At 44.0% G+C, this 19141-nt stretch overlaps 1 protein-coding gene and 1 long non-coding RNA gene across 13 annotated transcripts in view; one reads left to right on the top strand and one right to left on the bottom strand.

Annotated features, from left to right (window-relative positions):
* EXOC7 (exocyst complex component 7) overlaps positions 1-16486 on the bottom strand; it is a 29304-nt gene extending 12818 nt beyond the window's left edge. The window contains exons 1-12 of one of the 12 annotated variants that reach the window (XM_083147955.1): positions 16408-16481; positions 15846-16112; positions 13703-13768; positions 12045-12229; positions 8569-8674; positions 6814-7036; positions 6222-6389; positions 5655-5666; positions 4092-4184; positions 3377-3445; positions 3057-3202; positions 2792-2944 (exon numbers count right to left, since the gene is read on the bottom strand). In XM_083147955.1, the coding sequence (XP_083004081.1) occupies positions 2792-2944; positions 3057-3202; positions 3377-3445; positions 4092-4184; positions 5655-5666; positions 6222-6389; positions 6814-7036; positions 8569-8674; positions 12045-12229; positions 13703-13768; positions 15846-16028 (1404 nt within the window). In that variant the 5' untranslated portion in view covers positions 16029-16112; positions 16408-16481. Of the gene's footprint in view, positions 1-2791; positions 2945-3056; positions 3203-3376; positions 3446-4091; positions 4185-5654; positions 5670-6221; positions 6390-6813; positions 7037-8568; positions 8675-12044; positions 12230-13702; positions 13769-15845; positions 16113-16407 lie in introns of all 12 variants that reach the window. The other 11 variants (XM_083147947.1, XM_083147948.1, XM_083147943.1 and 8 more) reach the window with 11 other exon arrangements.
* LOC146008548 (uncharacterized) overlaps positions 16067-19141 on the top strand; it is a 75024-nt gene continuing 71949 nt past the window's right edge. Inside the window, exons 1-2 of the long non-coding RNA XR_014444534.1 lie at positions 16067-16118; positions 17782-17835. This is a non-coding gene — a long non-coding RNA (uncharacterized LOC146008548). The remainder of the gene's footprint in view (positions 16119-17781; positions 17836-19141) is intronic.

The following is a 19141-nucleotide window of genomic DNA, read 5'->3' as shown; positions in this document are numbered from 1 at the left end:
GTACGGGCACAGTAAACACAGAGTCTGGCAGACTGCCAAGTTTAAAAGTTTCACTGTGCGCCCGGTGGCGCCGTGAAACTACACAAGTACCGAACTACATACAAAAACGTCTCCAGGTCACTGGAAACCAAACATTCTAGTTCCCTCAACAAAAGGACAATGAAATTCAGAAACTAACTAATAACGGAAGCAGACGCAGTGGGAAGGGATCCCTGTGTCTCTTGAGTACCTCAAAGAAAGATTTAACAGGTAAGACATCAATCTCACTTTATTCTTCAGCCCACAGGAGACACAGGGCTGAAGCTGGGACATCCTAAAAGCAGCACCCTAAGGGTGGGGACACGCCTCAGCTGCATTGACAACACTCTGCTGAAGGCCGAGTTTTGGGAAGCAAAGGTATCAAACGCATAAAAGCACAAAAAAGGTATAAGCGCAAGAACAAGAAGCTGCTCTGCAAATCTCTTCTGCTGTTGCACCACCCCGAATATCTGACTGACTGAGTGGAATGAGCTCGAACTCCCGACGGAACTGGGAGAAAGGAGTCCAGGAAAGCCTGCCGAATGACAGAACGAAGCCAGCAAGCAATGTTTTGTTTAGTAGCAGGTCAACCACGCTTGTGAAACCCATATAGGTCAACAGCGCATCGGACTTTCGAAGTTCCCTAATCCTCCTAACGTAGATCCACAGTGCTCGGACCACATTCAGGGAAGACTGCTCAGCAGAAACCCCCGACCCATCGTAGGCCGGGACAATGAGATTTTCTGGTTTAAGTGTCATCTTGAGACCACCTGGAGAAGGTGACCTGGTCTGGTCCTAAGAAAAGCTCTATCTGGGTGAAAAATTAAAAATGGGGAGCAGCAGGAGAGTGCAGAGAGATCAGAGACCCTCCTAGCCGAAGCTATGGCCAACAGAAAAACAGTTTTCCAGGTAAACCAGGTAAATCCACCTTACGCAGAGACTCAAAAGGAGTAGTCTGAAGAGCTCTAAAAAAAAGTTAAAGATCCCATGGAGCCACTGGAGGGACAAAGGGTTGCTGAATGTGAAGAACTCCATGTAGGAAAGTGCAAAGTCCAGTAACAAGGCAAGCCTACAAAAGAGAATGGACAAGGCCGAAATTTGCACCTTTAGCGAGGAACGGCGTAATCCGGACTGTAGCCCTTTTGAAGGAAGGACAAAACGCTAGATAAGCGGAAAGTCCTGGGATTGAGTCTTCGTTCAGAACACCAGGAAAAGTAAGCTTTCCAAATCCTGCAATATACACCCGCTGAGGACGGCTTGCGTGCCTAGAGTATGGTATGGAATACACTGGTATAGAACCCCCTGGCTCTCAATAGTGAGGTTTCAAGAGCCACCCCATCAAAGCCAGACGAGGAAGATCTGGATGTAGACACGGGCCCTGATTGAGTAGATCTTGGCACAAAGGTAGACGTATTGGTGGTTCCAGACCCTCCTGGGCCAATCCGGGGCCACCAGAATCACTGTTCTCCTTTCCGCTTGTGGATTACCTGAGGAAGCAAAGATATTGGAGGGAAGACGTACATCAGGGCAAAGTGCCATGAGACCGACAAGGCATCCACCAGGTAAGCTCCCAGGTCCAAGACCCATACAGCGGAACCTTGCAATTGTGGCGAGATGCCATTAGGTCGATTTTTGCTCTACCCCAACATCGGACGAGCATTTGGAAAACCTCCAGATGGAGTGCCCATCCGCCGACTCAAGAAGTCCGCCTCCCAATTGAGGATGCCCAGAATAAAGATTGTGGACAGAGCTGGAATCTGCTTCTCCGCCCACTGAAAGATGTGGGAGGTCTCCGCCAAAGCCGACCGACTGCAAGTGCCACCCCAATAATTGATATAGGTGACAGTCATCACATTGTTGGACTGTACCTGTACCAAGTGGTCCTGATGGGTTCAAAGGCCCGGGGACTGGCCGTGGTCCAGGGTCACTGGTGCCCGGGCGATGGTGCAACAGCGCTGGTGTTTATTAGACACCCATCGCTGCTGCACAGTGTAAAAATAAATAAAATAAGGCTGCCTAAGGTGCTCTGGCTCCTGCCAGCACCAAAAGAGAACTGGCTGCCTCGGGGCAAAGGCAGGGCATAGGGGGAGGAGGACCCTGGGCTGCCCGGGGAGGCAAACATTTAACCCATTTGGTGCCAGGCTATATTAACCTGACACCCCAGCGTCAGTTCTGTGTCTCCTGAGGGCCGAAGAATAAAAGGATCTACCCACTCCTTATTCAGTCCTATTTCAGGAGCAAAAAAATAAAGATGACTACAATGTTCACCAAGAACTGTATAAACTAAATCTACAGAACAGTGGTTCTGAAACGCTGTCCTCAAGGCAGCGCAACAGTCCAGGTTTTAAGGCTATGCATGGCTGACCAAATAGTTAAATCAAATGGAGTGATGTCCTAATTAAGGCAACTGTGCCCACGCATTGTTATCCTTAAATCCTGGACTATTGAAGACCAAGTTTGGTAACCTTAGCTCTATACTCTTGTCTTAACATACATTTTTCAGGTTTGCAGTAGTGTGAAAGAATATACCAAGCACTGGAAGAATTGTATGCATTATTATTATTATTATTATTATTATTTTAATCAAAAAAATAAAAAAAAATATAGTTATTTTATTAACAGTTTGATTTCTTCACACAATCATCTGACATGCAATGCACCCCAAAAAAAGGATTTGTTTCCAAAGTGTCTCTCATAGGTTGGCCATAGCCAATACCATAAACACTACCAGGTTTATTCATCAGTCAGTGAATAAGCATTCTCTTCTACTAACCTGAAGAACTTTGTCAAACTCTGGTTTGGTAAGTTTGAGGTGCCGTAATATGGGGAAGATACTGAGAACAGAGGTAAAATCATGCCGGGAGTTGGCCTTCTTGGCAGCCAAGACAATGTTCTCTCCCTCTAGAATAAGGTTATCCAAAGTTTCCTGATGGAACATAAAAGTGGAAGAAGACCGGTGAAACCTTACCAGTATGAGGTATACAGAACATCCTGCACAAACAGCTGTAAATGCCACTAACAGGGAAATGATGGCAAACCTGGATTAGAGAATCAAAGGTCTTCTTCTGGTGGTGTTCGGGAATGATGTCCATAAGTAGACGGTACTCACTCTGTGCAAGTCGCACAAAGGCACTCATACAATATATATAGGTGTCAGTCTCAAGATCCAGCACATCCTCCTTCCCTGTAAAGGTTAATAGGGAGAAGTTAGGCAAATTGTCACAATAAGGAGTGCATAAATCATAGGATCAGTCAAGCATAGCAAAAGAACTCTAAAGATCTATTTCAACCCACTAAATTCATTTTGTTTATGTCAGAATTAAGGAAATCCCCAGAATCCAAGGGAATCTGTACTCACCTAAAGTTGTCCCGTGTTTTTCTCCCACGGCATCTCCGTGGTATCTGCTATGTAAATCTTGTTCATGACCTGATCAGTGTGGAGTGGGAGGCAGGGGAGACTGTTATCCAGTATGTTACACTGAGGCCTGGGCCACACAGAGTGGCTGTCCGGTGTCCGAAATGGGAGAGGATTTGTAGCGTGAAGTATGATCAAGTGAAGATTCCTTCCCAAAATAAGGCTATCCCAAAACCCATGCAGGCTACATTCTTCTATAGTCCAATTACTTTTATAATAAATCGAGTTGATTACTAAGTAAAGCTGGCCATACATCTACAGAATTATTTTAAAATCTTGCTGGTTGTAACAAAAACCTGGTAATATCTGAATGACAGTTTGGCAGTTTTCCAGCATTTCAAAGCAAATGGTCAACTGTCATTTGCTCTCATCCATTACCAGGTTTTTGTTCCAACCTGCCAGATCGGACAATAATGCTGTAGATGTATAGCCAGCTTAAGTAGCATAGTAATCTCTTCACTATTACAGAGTAGAATGGATTCTATTTTTTCAGGAGAATGTGGCCTGCATTTAGAAAGCCTCACCACACAATTATATGCATGCACAGTCCTGGATTTACATCTTCTGTCAGGACCACTCCAAACAGTACATAGACCTCAGTTTCAAACCAAGTCTTGTCAGTAAAACTCAATCATTTACAAAAGGGAAGCACAATTACCTTCAAGAACTCCAAGGCTGGACCCTCCCTTTTTCCCATCAAGCCCATGTTGTGAGTACTGTTTGAGAAGATTCTGAGCCTTTCGGATAGTGCCTGTCACCAAGAGGAAAGTGGGAAAAAGAAAAGAGCGACAAGGAAGGGAAACATTTTGAGAAGGAAGATATCCAAACACCAAACTGTAAGAGGAAAGACCACCAAGCAGTAGCTTAGAAAAGCATGACATCCCACATGTGTTAAAATGCCCTTGTGACGGCCGCAATGCTCCATGGTAAGCCACCAACAAGTGATTTTTACATACTTGAAAAATAAAAACTATGCATCCAAGCCAAAATATAAAACCCTGCTAAACGTATGCTGGAAACTGGGATTTGGTTATTTCTGATTGGAAGTAAGCTACCCCCCCCCCCCCCAATAGATATTGATTTATTTCACACTGTGCTAGTATTATTTTTATGGTTAATGTTATACTCAAGACATAAACAAAGAGATATTCTGTTATTCCTAGCCTCTAGCTTGTGCTGCATGAGCTATAAGTAAGGAGACCATATACCATTAGTAAATTATGGCTAGCGTGATCCACTTTAACACTGTGACTCTTCAGGACTATTAGATTAAGGTGCACAATCCTGCACGTGAATCCTGCATGTGAATCCTGCACAATCCTGCATGTGAATCCTGCACAATCCTGCATGTGAATCCGGTTTTTACAATACTTCTGGAAGGACCAAACCAGACCATCAATAGATTCTAATATTTTGGCTTGATGTAAACTAAATACGGATATTCATAAACGTCTTGGCCAATTTGGCAAATGGAGGTACAATAGATTGGGAATTATAGAAATGAAGGCTAATAAACTAAACCTCAGTTTAGATTAAGCAATTTGTATTTATAAGAACATATATCTGAGGCATAAAAGGCTTTAATAGGAGATGTGCAGCAGATTAAAGCATGCATGGCAGAGAGAATACACCCAGAGTTATTGAGACAGGCGGCAGAGACCCAGGCCAACCGACTGTTAGGGGAGGCAGGGAGGAAAGTGAGAACTCCTTTCCCCCAATCACTAGCCCGGACACACGGAGAGGCCTTAACTCTGGGGAGGCTGCAGGCTGACAAAACAATGATAAACATGTTACACAAATACTTATTCAACAGCATGGCAAGAAACATAACACAATGAAATGTATAAAGTTAAAAAGATATTTGTGCCGTTGGGGAATATAATGACCCCTTGCGATGCCCTGAGACAGAGTACAGCATCTTCAACATCCAGTTAGTGCTTGCTTTTATTACTGAGGATGATCAGCTAATCAAGGACTATCTGAGCACACCAGCACGGCAACAGGGTTACTACCCACAGCTGACCATCCACAGCATACTGGTTAAAGGACAGATATGAGAAAAGAACAATGCTCAGGTTATTAAACAAAGAAGCAGTCTTTAAGCAGAGCAACTGACCATGGCGCATACACGTGTGATGCATGTCTTTTTGTTAGTGCTGGCACTGCACACGGCAGAGAATTATTATTTTAAAAAAAACTCAATTTATTTATTATTTTTTACCTGGGATGAAGACTGCTGGTCATCAGGACATACAAGAGAGGAAACAGCTGTGTCAATACCTCCCAGGCAGGAACAAAATGGAACTATTGGTCAACTATAATAGTGTAGTCTGAAGCTTGGAAATTAAGATGGTTAGGGAAGTGGAATTGTGTGTATTTAATGATCTGCTAAAAAATGCTATTCCTTATTACTTCAATCCTTTCTTTCCTACACATGGTCGTATAACAAATATAAGGAGTTCTACAAAGATGCGGGAAATAACATCTCTCTTCTGTATCTTCTCACATGCAAAACTAGTATATCCCAATGTCATCTTACAACTGTGGCTACATGAACAGCTGAAGACACTATAAAAGGACCATCTGGAGCAGAGGGCGGGTAATACACTAGGGCAATTAGTAATAGAGATAAACTAAGCCTAGGTGATGGTTTCTAGAACTCAACAAGTAGAGTGGAGAAAGATGGATTCCTTGTCTATATTTGGGCAGGTAGCATGTCTCTGCAGCATTCTATAGACACAACAATGATGGTTTGTACTCAAATAAGATACAATGGCTCTGGTCTGACCTGGTCTCTTGGCTGGCTTCTTGGTTGGGGTATCCTTCCTCTTGTTTTGAACAGCAGGTGAATAAGGCACTACGCTGGATGAGCTGCTCTTTCGAAAATGTTCCTTCAGTCCTTTAATAGAGCGGTCCAGCTGACTGGAGCGAATCTGGTAGTACACATTCATGAAGTCTAGAAGAAGAGTTTAAGCCATCATGACGATAGGATGAAAATAAGAAGAGAAACTGAAGAGTATTTTAAATTTAACCAGCAAAAGTAATGTCGTTTTTTTGATGCACCCAGGGAAAAAATAACACAGTAGAATAAATAAAAAATAATAATAATATTTCAAGTGCAAGACACAGACACATGATCTAATTGAATGGTCCAAAGCTTTAATTATAAAAAAAAAAAAGTACATTTAAAAATAATAATTAAAGATAATTATTATAAAAGAATAAAAGTTACCAGCTGACTGGGCAAATGAGTAAAGAAAACAAAAGGAGGTTCAGGGGCAACTGCAACAATTTTATATATACATATAAAATACTGATATATAATATTGATTTTCTTTTTAATCAATCAATATCCTATTTCAGTCCTACAAGTTTCTCACCTTGATTCCTGCCGTACTCCACCAACCACTGTGAGATGCGTATAATATCCTGCAAGATTCCTTCTGGGAGATGGTCCAGTATCCCTTCTTCCTGCCCCTCAATTTCCTCATCTGTACCAATCAGGTCCAAGATGAGAATAGGAGGAACCGGCTTACTGTGTCGCTGCAGGAGGTTGCGGAACTCTGCATCCAAAGACTCTTTTCCCCTTTCAAATAGAGATTTCTGCAAAAATTGGAGAGCAACCCATTACAGAGAACCATGTGTGCATTATAATACTGCAACAACAACATGCATTGATATCTAGCCCTCTAACCCCCAAGTCTGTCTGTTATTACCCAGTTTGTTTTATCACTGTCTACTATTGTAAAGCGCAACGGAATCTGCTGCGCTATATAAGAAACTGTAAATAAATAAATTAATAAATATCTAGCAGTAAACATTTATGCTTCCAGATACAATGACTGCATTTATTTTATTGCACTGTCATAGTAATTGGACTCACATTATCAAAACTCTGCAGATTGCAAGTTTAGGAACGAGAAACCTTAACCTTTCCCTAAGGTTTATTAACTTGCAATTTGTGGAACAAACTGTAAGATGACAAATGTATCAACCTTGATATTAACAGTTGTAGTTTGATTTGGGTACTTATCTGCTGTCAAATTCTATTTTACGATGAATGAGATAATTCTCACACTGCACACATTTGTAGAGGTCTTCTGTCTATGCCCCAATGCCAATGGTACATTACAAACCGGACAGCTTTTTTTCAACTAGGAAGCTCCTTCTGCAAATCATTTTAGTTTTGTTTTTTTCTGTTCAGCTAGTCTATATGTAAAGTCATCATGAGAGATGCTGACTGCTTGTTACTTTATCGCGCTTCAATGTTTGATGCATCGCCCCCCACAATTTGGTAGAAAACTAGTGCTTGTTTAATCTAACACAGCGGTTCTCAAACTGTGGGTCCTGACCCCAAAGTGGGTCCCAACCACCTCAGCATGGGGTCATGACTCTGTTGCTGGCAATCAGGCAAATGTGTCTGTGGAGGGGGGGGGGACAGGTTATAACTCATTCAATAAACACCCACTGCTTCCCTCTTCCATCCCCGTCACCCTTTTCCATCCCATCCATTACCCACTGCCCCCCGGTCACAATAACGGTCACTTCACTTCACTGACCCACCTTGCTGGGGTCCTGTAATAATTTTTATTGTCTAATGGGGTCCCAGAGCAAAATAGTTTGAGCATCCCTGATCTAACAGATCTACAAAAGAGAACCTTAAAGACAGAAAAAATAAACAATTAAAAGGTTTCTTTTAATCAAGAGTTTAGCTGCCCACACAGTAAGATATTTTAAATGATATGACTGTTTTTGACCAAATGGAGTGATTAATCCTTTAAAAACTTTCCATGTGAGGGCATGACAATGATGCAATGCACGTACCCGCCAATTGTTCATCTAGCTTGCTGATTTCTTCCACATATGGAAAAATGAATGACCGGTTACGCAGGATTTGGCACACATCGTTGTGTGTGTGGTCATGATGAATGATCGGCAATGATGTGTATATGATTTGCAGTCGTTAAACGACCCATCTAATCCATTGATCATTTATTCAATTGTTCTGCGCGAGTGCAGGATATTGTTTGGCCAGGAGTGTTCAGGATTTCAAGAGAAACTGGGTGACAGATTGGATTGTTCATAAAATCTAACCGTGTGTGGGCACCTTAAATAATTAAGACTTTACAACATACCACTGTATTTAGCTCAGGGCTATCTGGATTATTATCTTGAAAATATTCTACCGCCTTCTGAATCTTGGCAATGCAGCTCAGGTATTCCTCCAGTCGTCCCGAGGGCCTAGTAAAATCAAACATGCAATATGTACTCAGTTAAAAATCAAGTTCATAAATCTTGAGAACATTGGAGTAATTCACATAATAAATCAGAGTGATTTTAACTCCCTTTGGGGTAAGTCTATAAAATACCATTTATTCTCAAAACAACACTTTAGTATGTTAAAAGTTAAGACAAGCCTTCTGTGGGGACATGTGGCACCTGTCACCTATCTTCAATATAAGGCGGTATTCAATTCAGGATTCCAACTGTCAGAACCATTACACCAGGGGTGGGAAACCTCCGGCACGCAGACCGTAAATGGCCCAATAGCCAGTTTGCCCGGCTCCCCCACCCAGCCTGATTCACTGGCATCATGATCCACTGGAGAGAGTTCTCGCAAGAGGTGGTGCCGCACCGGCTATGCACTGCAATAGGTTGGAGCGAGGTCTCGCAAGAGGTGGTGGCGCGCCTCTTATGCTCAGGGGTCCAGCAGCAGCTGTCACTCTGTAGTAGGGGGCGGCTTCGGGTTATTGTATGATGACGGCGTCCGGAGCTTGGAGCTGACAACAGCAGGTAAATCCAGCTTTGCTGGAGGAGGACGAAGTTAAGGGCCATGCAGGGGGATGGGGGAAGCCGCATGCTAGGCTGAGTTGGCAGAGACACGGGGGGGCTCCTTTCCCTGCTGCTCCTGGCAGCCTTCTGCGCAGCTCCCGTCACCTGACCGTTCAGTGACAGGCAGTTTATATTTACTCTGCGGCCTTTCATCTACCTCAGGGATCCATAATGCTGTTAAGATAGACCTGCTATCCATCTCCAATACACTACTGTCATCCACTGCCCGTCAACCCACACTGCTGTTATCCACTAACCGTCACCCTCACCCACTGCCCATCACCCTCACGCTGCTGTCCCCACTACCAGTCACCCTCACGCTGCTGTCCCCACTACCAGTCACCCTCACGCTGCTGCCATCCACTACCAGTCACCCTCACCCACTGCCCATAACTTTCACGCTGCTGTCTCCCACTGCTCATCACCCTCACACTGTTTTCATCCACTACACGTCACCCTCACACTGCCCTTGGTAGAAAAGAGGTTCCCCACCCCTGCATTACACCATTCGTACTTCCCGTACTGTGTGTAGAGCTTGGTAATGAATAAACATATACAGTATTTTTGTTTCTAAAAAGCATATATTTATCCAGCAGAAGGGGAGAAACATTACTGATCACGGGATTAGGTTTAGCAATACTATCTGGTCTTCACGAGCTTATTCACTAATATTAGTACACAGAACACACAGCCTAGCAGTGTTTTTACACACTTATTTTTCTTGTCCTACCTTACATTACCCTCTAGAGGACAAAATGTGATATTACTAGTTTGGTCTAATAAATAGACTAAAAATAAACGCATTGTGGTGTTAATTTATTCAATTTATAAAATAAATCACATTTCTAGAAATGAAAATCAAAACTTGCTCATTTCCACAAAAACTAAACCACATGTCAAATAAATAATAATATAATAACACATTAAAAACAAGAGCAACTGATGAGGTTCTCTATTATTTCTGTTCCTAAATTTACAGTTACAAAACTTGCTAATCCTAACTAGTTAGCTAGCCAAGAATTCATTCATGGCTACACTTTAGAAAACTGTGTGAGAGATAAGGAGAGATTTATCAAAGCTATGAAAAAATGGTGATAGATGTAGAAAAATAAAGCACATGCCAACCCAATGATGCACTACAAGAGACTGACAACTTGCACAAGCAGAACCGTTCATAAATGAACAGCCTCTAGAACAAAGAACACAGGAACATCTCAAAATATTCCCGGATCAGTCGATCCCAGAAGCCGTGACTCATACCTCAAAAGCTTTCAATATATGGTTCCAAGTTTGACAGACAACTAACCTCACATTGGCCCTTATTCTGATCGGTGCGGCCGGATCCGAATATGCGGCCAGCACCGTGCGTCCTAAACCCCGCCTTCCATACGGATCGCCAACTCCGTCCGTACGTGGTAAGAAGCTGTCCGAACGGACCGCACGTGTATTTATCATGAATACACCTCCTCCATCTCAGGGAACCTCCTTCATCATTCGATGGTCGCAGACAATCGAATGCAGGACCGAGTGGCCAGGCAGCTCCCGCAACCTCAGACCACACGGGCATTTCTCCGTGCAAAAGCAGGGATCTGGGCGGGCAGCTGACATCCGGCGATGTCATATGTCCGCCCCCTACACGTGCGTCACGGCCGCATTTCCATACGTACGCCCAGCGTTTGCATGGGAACGCCCATGAAACGCGGGGTGTATACATATGGTAATGAGCCCAAACAGCCCTTCACACCCCTCTCCACCCCCTGTTCGTAGTGTACACATTTCATGCGGAATGTGGCCGTGCGTCCCGCTCGCACATGCGCAGAGATGCCTCTGCACATGCGCAGACACAAAACATCGGCGGCACGAACGCACGCGGATATTACCGCACCAACCAGAATAAGGGCCATTGAGAGTGCATTTAACCTTGAGCTCACAGAATCGGAGCCACCTATGGATGTTGTGAATAACTTTCTGTCTTTTGAGACCACAGAATGCAATGCCACTTGCAGGAATTTACTTTGAGAAATCTAAAATTCTATTATATCAGGATTTAACAGCCTTGTTATTTCACAAGTGATGGGACCTTTGCAACATTGCTAGAGAAAGAACATTGGTATAGATATAGATGGGGATTTCCTTTTCAGTGATCACAGAAATAAGGAATAGCACAATATGTAATTGCTAGGAGTCAACCAATATTTTTTAAGTGCAAATCGTTTACAAGGCAAAACCGATCTGGTTCGGCAATTGATTGCTGCTTTAAAAATATAGGCAGAAATGTCCAAACATCCTGCACCTCGCAGGCTATTACATATTGCCCATAGTCCTGTTACTATGCGCACCCCCAATGAAAGTAGAGATAAACTGCTGTCCCTGACGACGGGGGTGACCCCTAAACTGAATAAAGGACTGAATAAAGGAGATTTTAATTAAAGTCTGATGAGTGCCGCCTCATTTGTACCTCTATTGCTGGATAAGGAAGGCACCGCAGCTATTGAAATTGATTATACCCTTGGAGTGCGCACACACACACACACACACACACACGTAGTCACGCTCATCGTTGCTGGATTGCCACCCGCTCATTCCTATTTGGCACCCCAATTTCGCACCCTACGATATCGCTGCTCAAGTGAACTACATGGAAACAAAATCGAGCCATTTGCCACGAGAGTCCCACATAGAGACTGGTGTGGCAACAAAGAGCGGAGTTACATCTGTAGTTTTAAAAATGTATATGTCCATGTTACATAGGTATAAAGGGCTCAGTCCCTGCTCTTACCCTTCCCTGATGACCTTCTCAGTCTCTGTGGCCACGTGATAGTAGCTAATGACATGGTCTAGACAGGAAAGAGTACGCTCCACATTTTCCTGCAGCCGCTGCAGGGTCTCGGTCTGCTTATGCACTGGGATAATGGAATTTTCCAACTTCATAAGGCGACTCTCAAAGGAAGAAAGAATTGACACCTGAAGGGGCGGAGAACAGAGGCAGTTATGATGTTTAGATTCCTCGTTTCAAAGAATAATTCCACTTTTCTTAGTAATTCAATTTTTTACAACAGCGTGTTGACGAAGCAGGCTTAATTACCTACCATCTACTGTTCCCCTGCAACAGTCTATAATATTTCTGGGAGCCACACTACCATGCAGTGATAAACCATAAAGCACAACTTAGTAGAAAGCATAACCTCAATGTCAGGGGACAGTGATCATTCCCAAGATTGAGCAACATCTTACTTCCACTCTACAAAAGAAAGCATTGTGTGGGGATGTAATTCTTCAACAGACATTAATCTACAGCTCATCATTATGTAAAAGAAATGATAGGAGTGCCCACAGCATGCAGATTTGGGAACTGAATAAAAACACAGCCAGGAAAAACAGCCACATTCAAATGAGCAAAACTAATTTAAATATGCTAGATAACTAATGTGCTTATAATGTTTGCCTGTGCATTTGGTGGTTGGGTACTTGTGTAGTTTCACGGCAGTAGTTACATCGTCAGCGTACCGTCCCTGTCAGAATCAGCGTAGTGTTCCCGTGGCCAGTGTAGTCAGTCAGAAGTAGCGTAGTGTTCCTGCGGCCGCTTAGCGTAGTTAGCATCCCTGTCATAAGTAGCGTAGTGTATGATAAGGCAGGTGTGAATGTTTTTTGTTTTTGTTTTAAACACCCCCCACTATCCATGGCAGACCGAAGCGTGGCGAGCCCAGTTAGGGGAACCAGGATACATGTAAAGTAATCCACGTCCCCTCTCCACACTTCGGGGTTGGTGGCTCACTGCGCTCGCCACACTTTATAAAATCAACTCCACGCCGACGTGGATAGTGGGGGTATGAACAAGTTGGGAGAACGCGTAACACATCCGCTCGCCATGCTTCGGGCTGGCATGGATAGAGGGGGTTTCAAATGGAGGCATTTGCCAGTATGTAACATGCCTCCTTTATTGTTTATGAGACACACTTGCGGCCGTACCCCCACTTTGTGTAGTTGACGCACGCACTACCAAACTCTTAGCCCTGTCGGCAGGGTTGCCGTACCCTGCCACAATACTTACTGAGACGCTCAATCGTCTGAGATGCTCCTGGGTCTCAGACAGATGAAGCGCCTCTCCACCAGCGCCCGCATGATCACCTCTCCGCCAGTGCAGAGGGGATCATGCGGGCGCCGGCGCTGTGTAAGAGGGCTCACTAGGCTTGCCAGGGACAGAGCTGCAGCTCCCAGGACAGTACGGTGACTACACAGGGCTGCCGCGGAGACACTACACTTACTACTCTAGGCAGCTGTTTGGCTACGCTGACAACGTAGCTTAGGCTGCCGCCGTGAAACTAGACAAGTAAGGCAGCCGTTGGGCTACACTAATAACGTAGCTTCAAACGTAGCGTAGGCTGCCGCTGTGAAACTACACAAGTACCAGTGGTTGTACCAAACCATTATACTCACCATATTGTTGGTTAATTGATCACTTTTATCGAGACTCTCTTTGATGAATGTCAGCATTTCCTCCTCCTATGAAGTAAAAAAAGTTAGTGGTATAATCCATTTATACTGTATACTTATGGTCATATATTGAAATCTGCTTAATGGTGTCAGCTGATCAGTAAATCAGAAATACTTATTACTTTTAGATACTCATTACATTCTAGCACCCTGCATCTTTCCAAATCCATGCATTTCTGCTTTCCTGCCTCTCTGCTGTGTTGCTTCTAGCACAGTGTGGTCTGTATATTTCAGCTCTGATATGCAGACCAGACCTGTATTAAAAGCACCACAGCAGAGAGTGACACCCCAGGCAGGGAAAAGAAGCAGCAGGGGTTTTGAAAGATGCATGGTGCTAGAATGAACACTATATCAGATACAGTAAGGAAGACAGTGGAGCACAAAATCCTCCTGTTCCTTTCCAATAATATCCTATTTTTGCTTACAGAATCATCCATATAAGAGTCCGATAAATAACAAATGTGCCCTACTCTTGTTTTCATACTTGCACTAGCCCAGTAATTGGTGCAAAAGATACACCTGAAAACAGGCATATTTAAAGAGTGCTTTAACACAAAAACGTGGCATACTCCATAATTCCATTACACCCCTTCAGTCACAAGTAGGTATGGACATCGGAAGCCCACCATCAAATGAAGGGTGGGCTTCTGACATTGAATCTTTAAATGCAATGGTTACTGATTATCACATCAATAGAATTTGATGGGGACAAATTAATACGATTGGTGAATGTGCAAACATCTTCAGTGTGGCCACGCATGCGTATAAGTACTGCACCGTGGCTGGCTGCGGGGTGGGACCATCGGAACACCATTAAAATGTTTACCTGTCTGCACCAGCCCCATTCTACATACTAGACCAGGCATGTCCAATGTTGGCCCTCCAGATGTTGTGAAACTACACATCCCAGCATGCTTTGCCACAGTTTTGCGATTAGAGAATGCAAAAATTATTGCAAAGCATGCAGGGATGTGTAGTTTCAAAACATCTGGAGGACCAATGTTGGACATGCCTGTACTAGACTATCGCTAAGGGCTCAATGACAGTGCATATTATATGGCTCTCTTCACAGGTAGAACAATTTGTGTCCCAATATGATACTGCCATCTTTGTGGAGAACTAAAGAGGAGAACCAGGCACAGATTGAATACCCATTACACTAGACTGTCCCATGGTGGTTGGTTCCTCACTGTACTACTTCGAACGATTAAAAGTTCAGTAGTCACGCAATCCTTTGTCATAACATCAGATTTCATGAAAGACTTTATTATTACATTTGCAATGAGAGGAAAACACTGAAAAAACAGTCATTACCGCAGCGGCATGTATTAGTACAGCTCAACTTTTGCATGATGATATTACAGTCATCATATTTGTATTACACTAGTAAATTAGATTACCTTAGACCACAGACTTTTTATTAAAGTAAAAACAACAACTGATATCATGTAGTTTAACAGAATACATCAATGCAACACCAAGTATAGTGCCAACCACACACAGACATACTGTATATTCCAAAAACAGTCGGCACTCACAAATTGATTAACAACTGCTCCAGGTGCCCAATACAGAATGGTGCTGAGTCAGGAGACTTGGTAGCAGACAAACAGCTGTATTATTTATTAACAGTGTCTTATATAGCGCAGCATATTCTATTGCGCTTTACAATAGGAGACAGTGATACAACAAAATGGGTATTTACAGACAGTCAAAAGGTATGAGGGCCCTGCTCGCAAGCTTACAATCTATAGACAGTATTAAAAGGCATAAGCAACATCACATTAGGGTCAAACATTTTCAACCCAGACGCTTCTATAGTTTAGTTGCTACTGGTCCTGAAGAAAGGGCTGTGTCCCTAAAAACGTTGACCCTCCGGATGTGCTGCTGATGCCTTAATATAGCTGTTTGTCAGCTACCAAGCCTCCTAAGTGCCATTATTACTATTGGACACACATCACTGGCAGCATCCAGCTATATCTAGAATATCCAGATGTGGACACACACACCTATAGTGACAGCACACACCTATAGTGACAGCACCTATCAGACAAGCTTGTTGCCACATAAAAAATAAAATAAATACCTGCTTGAGCTTCTGCTCTATTTCCCTCTTCCTAACAGAGCTGTCCTCGTTAGGAATCATGCTGCTTATTAAATCACCGAGAGAGATATATGAAAAGACGAATGAATATAGAACCGTATTCTCCACCCTTCCTGGCAGAGAGAGCATCAGCTTCAGATGACAACATGCCACACTTCCGCCCATAGGTCAGCTCACATTTCCGTCAACAAGTTAAACGCCATCTTTAGGGAGGCACGGAAATGCCTGTAATGAACATGTTGTGGCGAACTGTAGGTAAAAAGTAATATACAGTCACTCGTTGTTCGATGAGTTTTCTTACGGCAGCAAAAGCTTGTCTTACCTACACTGAGCGGAGGTAAAAACAGGGAAAGAGGCAGTGCGAAATGAGAGGGAAAAAAAAATAGCTTTACCAGCAAAAGGCTTTGTGGATGTGGGGTACATGAACTTAGTAAACTTTTACCACCTCTCTCTATTTTTTTGAAGTTATCGCCTGGTTTGCCGTTGCAAATGTAAAAAAAGAAAGTTAGTTTGGTACTTCCTCATCTTTGCGGCCACCACTTACCCTATGGAACTTAAGTGAGCATCATCGTCCCCTCGCAGGCTCGCTGGCCACGCTTTGGGCTCTGTGGCTTGCTCTGCTCCACTTCGCACTCCACAACTTTACTAAAGGTAATACCTGGTGCAGAGGCGTAACTAATATTGTGGCGCCCCCCCCGCCCAAAAATTACCTTACCCCTCCGCATGCCGCCGCCGGCCCCGCATTCAGTCCGGCACCGCAGATAGCCTCCGGGCTCCGTCTCCTGCAGTAATGAAAAATGACACGACAAAATGGCAATCTGCGGTGCCGGACTGAATGCGGTGGCGGCGGCATGCGGAGGGGTAAGGGGGGGGGTCTGACCAGAGTGCTCGGGCACCGGGGGCGCCCCGCTGGCGCTTGCTCCCCCAAGCAGCCACGGTGGCTGCCTTACGGTAGCTACGCCTCTGACCTGGTGGTGTGGACACAGGGGGGGTGGTGTGAAAGTACCTTTAAATGTGTAACGGTTTCCTCGCCAAAAATCCTTACGTAGCAGCTAAGTAGCAGAATAGCGCAACTGGTGTAGCGGTGGCCGCAAAGATGAGGAAGTACCGTTATTTCGGGGGAATTCAGTTGTTTATAAACCATGGTTGCCTGACCCTCTCCATGAGGAAGAAAATGCTATGTTCCTGGACTTCCCTGGTAATGTAGGATTGCCATCACCTTTGGTAAAACACCTTTCTTATCAATTACCTAGCTCCCCACAGGTGATGGCAATCCTACATTACCAGGAAAGTCGAGGAACAGAGCATGTTCTCCCTCATGGAGAGGGTCAGGTAGGCAACCGTGTTATAAACCCCCCCCCCCCCCCCCCCATATCTCCTGTGTAAGTGACTGGAGATATGAAGGATATTACACTTTTCTTTAGTGCGCATATTGCTCTCATTAAGATTGGGTTTAGCTGTGAATCAATGCTAAGGGGCCCATATACCATGTAATATGTGCATCTAATTAGCTGGAAACACCAATTTTATGGGGGGTTAGCCGCAAATATTAAGTAGACCCCCAAATGTATGTAGGAGAGACTGCAGCAGAAATCTTCGATCCCAGATGCAATTCCTCCTGTCCCGCTCGCAGCCACTTCCCCCATAGGTTGCAATGCAATCATGGGTGGTAAATCCCACCCAGATCGCATTGCATATGCGATCACATATTATATGGCATCCCATCACGCTCCAATGGAGCAACAATTGAATAGCTCCTCTGGGCCCCATCTGCTGGCGATAAAACGATTTAATTAACCATTAAGCACAGATAACGAGTCATAGGAGCCTGCTCTTTTGCACCCCTAATATTTGCTGACATTATGGGCAAAGTATGCCAAAGAACAGATGGCTAAAGGTGAGTATTATTTTTTTACAGATACTCTATGGATTCCATACTACAAGTGGACCGAAATGTGACATGCCAATATAGGTAAGTATATGTCAGTGTGTGCGCATAAGTGTACAATGTGTTTGTGTCTTTTAAATAGGGATGGCCATCGACCATCGATGATTAGAAATCATCAATGGTTTATGGCCTATGTCGAATAGTTTTGCCATCGATGGGGGAGAACCAGATGGTTTCCCACCATCGATGTCAAGCTTAAACAAATAGTTTTGTTTTTGCTTTTTCCCTAAAGTGCCGGGACATGGAGCATAACTCCGCACCCGACATTGTGAACCCCCGCCCCCTCATTTTGATTGGCCCACAGGCCACTCAATCAGAGAAAATTGATGATCATCGATATGTAAAAACATCAATGGTCATCCATTGAATAGTTATAAACTATCGATGGCCATTTGCACTTTTGCCATCGATGGCAAAGGCAACGATGGCCATCCCTACTTTTAAATAATATTTATCTTATAGGTGCAACTACACGTACCATCAGGCCCATTATTACCCGGCATGCTGGTGCTTGTGGTTCTCCAAGTACCAGCATGCTGGGGAGGCTTGCTGGGACATGTAAATCCACAGGTAAAATACAATATTTAATCTAATTTAACGCAGCTCCCACCAACCAGGGGTGCCGGAGATAGCTCTTTATTGGGGGTTTCCCAGGGACCCAGGTCAGGGCTGGTTAGTTGAGTGGTTAATGCCACGGCTGCAGGGACCGAAATAAACATGATGTCCCCTGGCTGTGACATTAGCTTGCTGACTAATGGAGACTGGTGCTGGTTTTAAAATTATGGGGAACCCCTGTATCTTTTATACCCCTTGTTTTTGAACCAGGAACGTGCAGGTTCTTTAAATACAGGGAAATCCTACGTTTTTTTCCCCTGTATTTTTAGAACCAGCACTGTCTCAAAACGCCATGGGCTGGTTATGTAGAGGAGGGGGAACCCCATGCCATTTTTATGTTAGTTTATCCTTTATATGTGCTTTCTCTTCTCTCTTTCACACATCACAGCATGTCTCACATGGGCCCAGATTTAGATGTATATGCACTCACACTGCCAATGTCGGATATAGTGGAGCAATGTTTTGCTACTATGCATATTTCTAAGTCTCACCATGCATCTAGGGCAGTGGTTCCCAACCTTTTTTTCTCTCCCATACACCTTGATTAGGCTGTTCATTTATATGTACCCCTCCTCTCAATTTGAAATTTCCACAGTACTTATGAGTGGAAGTGAGCGTTATGCGTGCCCTAATATTAAGGAGTAGCCGTGGACTAGTATATGGTCAGGAATCAGGTCCCTCTTTGTCTGGCCCTGGCTGTGTATTGTCTCCAGAG

Source organism: Crinia signifera, chromosome 6 (genome assembly GCF_055691185.1).
Source record: "Crinia signifera chromosome 6, ASM5569118v1, whole genome shotgun sequence".
Taxonomy (NCBI): domain Eukaryota; kingdom Metazoa; phylum Chordata; class Amphibia; order Anura; family Myobatrachidae; genus Crinia; species Crinia signifera.
Note: the sequence above shows the minus strand (reverse complement) of the source record. Positions and strands in the feature narration are given on the sequence as shown.